We start from the raw sequence: 5,471 nt of genomic DNA, 5'->3' as shown, positions 1-5,471 counted from the left end.
CCAAGTAACTGGGACCACAGGCCCCCGCCACAAGGCCCAGCTATTTTTTGGTTGCAGCCATCATTGTTGTTTGGCGGGCCCAGGCTGGATTCGAACCCGCCACCTTAGGTGTATGTGGCTGGCGCCTTAGCCACTTGAGCCACAGGCGCCAAGCCACTTTGCTTTGGTTTTGAGGGTTTTTATTTTATTGTTTTTATTTTTGAGACAGAGTCTCACTCTGTCACCCTCGGTAGAGTACTGTGGCATCACAGCTCACAGCAACCTCAAACTCGAGCTCAATTGATTCTCTTGCCTCAGCCTCTCTAGTAGCTGGGACTTAAGGCGGCCACCACAATGCCTGGATATTTTTAGATGTGAGGCCTCTCTCTGGCTCAGGCTGGTCACAAACTCAGGCAATCCATTCACCTCTGCCTCCCAATACCGAGTAATGAAGATTTTGCCCGAGTTTCTGCAGCAATGCTCAACTGGCCATGACACCCACAGAAAGTGTATTTCCTTTCAACAAACACCTGCATGTTAAGACTTAGAAATACAGAGATGCCAGGAAAAGGGTTAAAATACAATTCTGTGATAGAAATGCTAAACAAGGAATGTCTGCTGGGGCCTCGAATGTTTATTGACTGCTTACTATAAGCCTTTGACTGTGCTAAGTGCTCCCGTTTAGTACCCATCATAACCCTACAGTCATGAGAAACTGAGCCTGAGAGAGGTTAAATAACTTGCCCAAGATTAGAGTTGCCAGGCAGCTGAGAAAGCCCTTATTTTGACACTGCTTTCTCCAAGAAACTGCCCCCATCTCAGTTCCCTTTCAGGTAGAGAACTACCTTGCTAGCTCCACAGCTTACATTCTGCCTCTGGAAATGACTGTTCACCAATTGTCATCTCGTTAGAGTGGGGGCTACTCAGGGGAAGGGGACTCGTCCACTTCTCTGGCCGATATCCCAGCACAAAACAGCCCATAGTGGTTGTTGCTGAACTGAACTGTGCGCTGAGGCTCTTTGCAAAGACTAAAACCTGCTGTTTAGGTATATGGGAATGTGAAGCCCATTGTTTAGAGAACACGGCTATTTCCACTCATCCTAAATTAAGGGAAAGGACCTCTGTTACAGGGATCAGCATAGCACAGGCATCTCTACCTGGGAGCCCAGCATCACACAAAACGCACTCTGAGAATTACAGGCTAGATCTGAAGCCCCGCGTGATGTGATGTGGACTCCAAGGGGAGTGCAGAGGGTGCAGAGAAGACAGCGGGGAATGGACAGGTTCAGACACCCTGACTCCGCTGACATGGAGATGACCCCTTGACTCTGCCTTCTGCCTCCATCAACAAGCCTGAGGATTCAGCCTCCTAAAGAGCTTTCTCCTCTGCCCCTCCACCCCCTCATCATTAGAGGCTCATTATCATTGTAAACTCTCTCCCCATCTCTACACTTGCTTCCAATTGCAGGGCCCTAACTCCTGCCTCTCTACCACCTATCCATATTCCCCTCTGTGTCAGGGCTCTGCTCTTGCCTTGGGCATTCTTTTTTTTTTTTTTTTTTAGAGACAGAGTCTCATTTTATCGCCCTCAGTAGTGCCCTTGTGTCACAGCTCACAGCAACCTTCCATCTCCTGGCCTCAGGTGATTCTCTGCCTCAGTCTCCTGAGTAGCTGGGACTACAGGCACCCGCCACAATGCCTGGCTATTTGCCTTGGGCACTTTCAACAGCTAATCTGTATTATCCTTAAAACAAAGCTCAGTGTTTTGTTTGTTTTTTGGAGACAGTCTCAAGCTGTCACCCTGGGTAGAGTGTTGTGGCATCATAGCTCACAGCAACCTCAAACTCTTGGGCTTAAGTGATTCTCTTGCCTCACCCTCCCAAGTAGCTAGGACTATAGGTGTCTGCCACAATGCCTGGCTATTTTTTGATTGCAGTTGTCATTGTTTGGCAGGCCTAGGCTGGATTCGAACACACCAGCTCCAGTGTATGTGGCTGGCGCCCTAGCTGCTGAGCCACAGGCACCGAGCCAAAGGTGTGTCCTTATAAAGCTTACAAGTCTCTGTCTCTACAAATAAATAAATAAATAATAAAGCTTAAAAGCAGTGAGAAAATTTACCTGTTGGGTAAAAGAATAGGCATGTGTTTAAGGAACCAATAATTGATTATTTGCATTAAAAATTTACTGATATTGATTGAAAAACTTTCTTAAGGATATCACTTCAAAAAGTGATTTGGGGGGTCATTATACACTTGTCTGGAGGTTTAATCTCAAATCCACATGGAGACACTATAACCACTCAGTGTTCAGGACCATGATCTAGGCCCCTTATAAGGCCCTTTGTGGTTAGCCCCTCCAGACTTGTTCATTTGTCCCCTGGGCTGTCCAGCATCCATGGAACAGCTAACCTGCACGTGCCTTCCTGCCCCAGTTCCAGTTCAACTACTGTTGGACCTGGGGAAAGTCTTTTAATCTCTGTGTGCCTCAGTTTCCTCAGCGATTAAAAAGAGAGAGTTCCAATGGTATGTATCCCTTAACAATGTGTGAATACTGGCCAGGCAGAGTGGCTCATGCCTATAATCCCAGTCCTCTGGAAGGCCCAAGCAGGTGGATTGCCGCAGCTCACAGGTTGGAGCCCAGCCTGAACAAGAGCAAGACCACATCTCTAAAAAAATAGCCAGGCATTGTGGCGGGCACCTGTAGTCCCAGCTACTGGGGAGGCTGAGGCAAGAGAATGGCTTGAGCCCAAGAGTTTGAGGTTGCTGTGGGTGTGATGCCATAGCACTCTACCAAGGGTGACAAAGTGAGACTCTGTCTCAAAAAAAAAAAAAAAAAAAAAAAACTGTAAACATTGCAGAAGTGCTACAGGACAAGGGCTACACCACTGAGAACATGCCTAGTTGTTACCTGCCATTGTTAGACTCCCTAGAATCTCAGGGCCTTGGCACAGGCAATTCTCTCTGCCCACTTTCCTCCCACTGACCTTTCCTGACGTTCCAGCAATTTCGTCCAGCCTCTAGGTGCCACTTCCAGCGCAGCGGCTTAATTATGAATGAATAAACTAGGGGAGAGCGTACCTGGGGAACAGCAAAGTGTACAGAAAGTCTGAGGCACTAGAGGTGTTTCCATGAGTGTGCTTCTCTTAAGAGCACAGAGACAACTGTGAAGAGGTTCAAAGGTGAAGGGTCTCCAGTTATTCCTCCTGGGTGTGGGTCTCCTCCGCGCGGCTGGATCAGCACCAAGTTCCATGAAGCGAGGGCTGGCAAGGGCTGCCCGTTTGAGGTGCTGCCCACGGGCACGTGGGAGCCGGGTAGGGGGGCGCGCCGGGAGGACCCACTGAGCAGGTGTCGGGAAGGAGGAGCCCGCAGCAGCGCGGGAAAAATGGAACACGCGAAGGCGCCGGAAGGCGGCAGGGTGCTGCGGCGGCGGGGAACCTGGCCCGGCTGCTGCTGGCAGAGGAATGTGCCCCACCCTCGGGGCTTGGCTGGCATCCGCCCTGCCCCTCCAGACAGGATTGAGGCCCGGTGTCTGGCCGGAGTCTGGATCTCCTCCTGGGCGAGAGCATCAAGGATACGCCCCGCAGGAACGCAGGTTCTTGCTTTCCCTTAACGCTGCCGCCACCCTGGCATACCTGAGCCGAGGACAGGTGGGACCCCAGGGCGACTCTAAAGTTGCGAACTAAGGGGCAGGCCCACCAGACTCTCGGGGTTGTTCAAAGAGGCGGCCCCGCGCCATGACCACGCCCCTTGCCGCGTCCCATTGGTCCCTCCAGGGAGGGGCGGGTAGAGGGCGGGGCTAAGGGCGCCGGCGGACACCCCCGGCAGCACAGACGGCGGTGTGTTTTAGCCTCTGGTATCCCTGTCGCAGCTCGCCCGTCGTCCCTGTCCACTGCGCGGACCTCGGCCCCACACTCAGTGGCGAGCACAGAGGTGACAGACTCCGAGATTTCGGAGTAGCCCTGCCTAGAAGCCGTGGCATCTGCGACCGCACGGCCACTGGCCGGGACAAGTGCAGTGCTGGGACTGCTCCGAAGATCTCTCCGAGGCCGCCGGTGACGCCCGCCGGGTCCTGCTGGCCGTCGAGCCCAGACATCTGCTCACCGTCGGGGCATCCCAGGGCCTCGGGTCGGTCCGCAGAGCGGATGTGCGCCCGCTGATCGTCCCACCCGGCCAGATATGGCCGCGCGCCCCGGCCCGCTCTGGCTATTGGGCCTGGCGCTGTGCGCGCTGGGCGGAGGTGGCCCCGACCCACGCCCCCCGCCCGGCTGTCCCTCGCTTCGTCTAGGCGCTCGCGAGCGCCGCGACATGCAGCGCGAGATTCTGGCGGTGTTTGGGCTGCCCGGGCGGCCCCGGCCCCGCGCGCCGCCAGCTGCCGCCCGCCTGCCCGCCTCCGCGCCGCTCTTCATGCTGGACCTCTACCACGCCATGGCGGGCGACGACGACGAGGACGGCGGGTCCCCAGAGCGGCGCCTGGGCCGCGCAGACCTGGTCATGAGCTTCGTCAACATGGGTGAGTGCTGGCCGCTGGGGTGGCGTCGGGGACCCGGCGGTGACCGTGTTGACTGCGGGCTCAAGTAGCCCCTCCGGGAATGAACGTGAGCTGCAGCCGTGGACAGAGCCAGACCTTAGCTGGAAACGGGGAGTCACAGGCGATGGACCCAACCCACAGGGGAGTGGGGACTGCTGTGGTCAGGGGAGGTCTGAGGGGCATGAGGCTTCCTGGGCAGGAGCAGCCGGGAGTGTGGACTCCCAGGGGACTGCATTCGCCCCACCCCTAACCGCTTGGGGGTAGAAACCAGGTGATGTCAGCGCCCACCTGGGCTGCACCAGGAAGACAGCCTGGCCACAGAGACAGATGAGTAAACAGAGGCTGGGATGCTGTCACTGTGATAAGGGCAGTACTGAGGAGAGGGACAAAGTTCAGTGTGGAAACCTGTGGTCACATCATCAAAGTGACCAGAGCTGACCCACAGGCCCTGAGTCCAGAGCAGGCTCTTCCCGGTGGAGAGTCGCCCAGCCTGGGCGGGGTAGAGGCCAGGGCAGCTGCTGGGAAGGAGCAGCCTCTCAGCTCTGTGGGGCAGGGGCTGTGTGGTCCTGTCACCCCCAGTCCCAGCAGCTGGGGAAGCCTGTCTTTCCCTGGCTGCACACAGTTTTCTCCAAACCTTGGACCATTTACTCATAAAGGTCTCAAAGATTTTTTCTTCCACTAGAAAACTCTGTTGTCTGTAGCCGTGAGTATTTGCTGTTGGTCAGGTCTCCCATCTGCTTTGCCTCCTGTTTTTGCCAGTGGCAGGCAGAGATCTGGGCTGAGCAGGCAACAGGCTGGGTCTGGGGACTCAAGGACCACAATTCAGCCTGAGGAGGTCAGGGAGCCTGGGGCTGAGAGCAGGTTGAGGACCCTTGTCACTGCCACCCTTCATCCACAGCATCACTCTTGATCCTCCAGCAGCCCTGTTCACAGCCGTGGTCCTCATCCCATCTCCCAGGTGAGAA

The 5,471-nt window shown here is 55.3% G+C and overlaps 1 protein-coding gene across 3 annotated transcripts in view; it reads left to right on the top strand.

Moving 5' to 3' along the window:
- Positions 1 to 3,820: 3,820 nt before the first annotated feature.
- BMP8A (bone morphogenetic protein 8a) overlaps positions 3,821 to 5,471 on the top strand; it is a 35,440-nt gene continuing 33,789 nt past the window's right edge. For all 3 annotated transcript variants that reach the window (XM_012810858.2, XM_023518657.1, XM_023518658.1), the window contains exon 1: positions 3,821 to 4,488. In XM_012810858.2, coding sequence (XP_012666312.1) covers positions 4,155 to 4,488 — 334 coding nt within the window. In that variant the 5' untranslated portion in view covers positions 3,821 to 4,154. The remainder of the gene's footprint in view (positions 4,489 to 5,471) is intronic.

Source organism: Otolemur garnettii, unplaced genomic scaffold, assembly GCF_000181295.1.
Source record: "Otolemur garnettii isolate 467f Iridium unplaced genomic scaffold, OtoGar3 scaffold00144, whole genome shotgun sequence".
Taxonomy (NCBI): domain Eukaryota; kingdom Metazoa; phylum Chordata; class Mammalia; order Primates; family Galagidae; genus Otolemur; species Otolemur garnettii.
The sequence above is the reverse complement of the archived record's forward strand: the minus strand, read 5'-3'. Positions and strand labels throughout refer to the sequence as shown.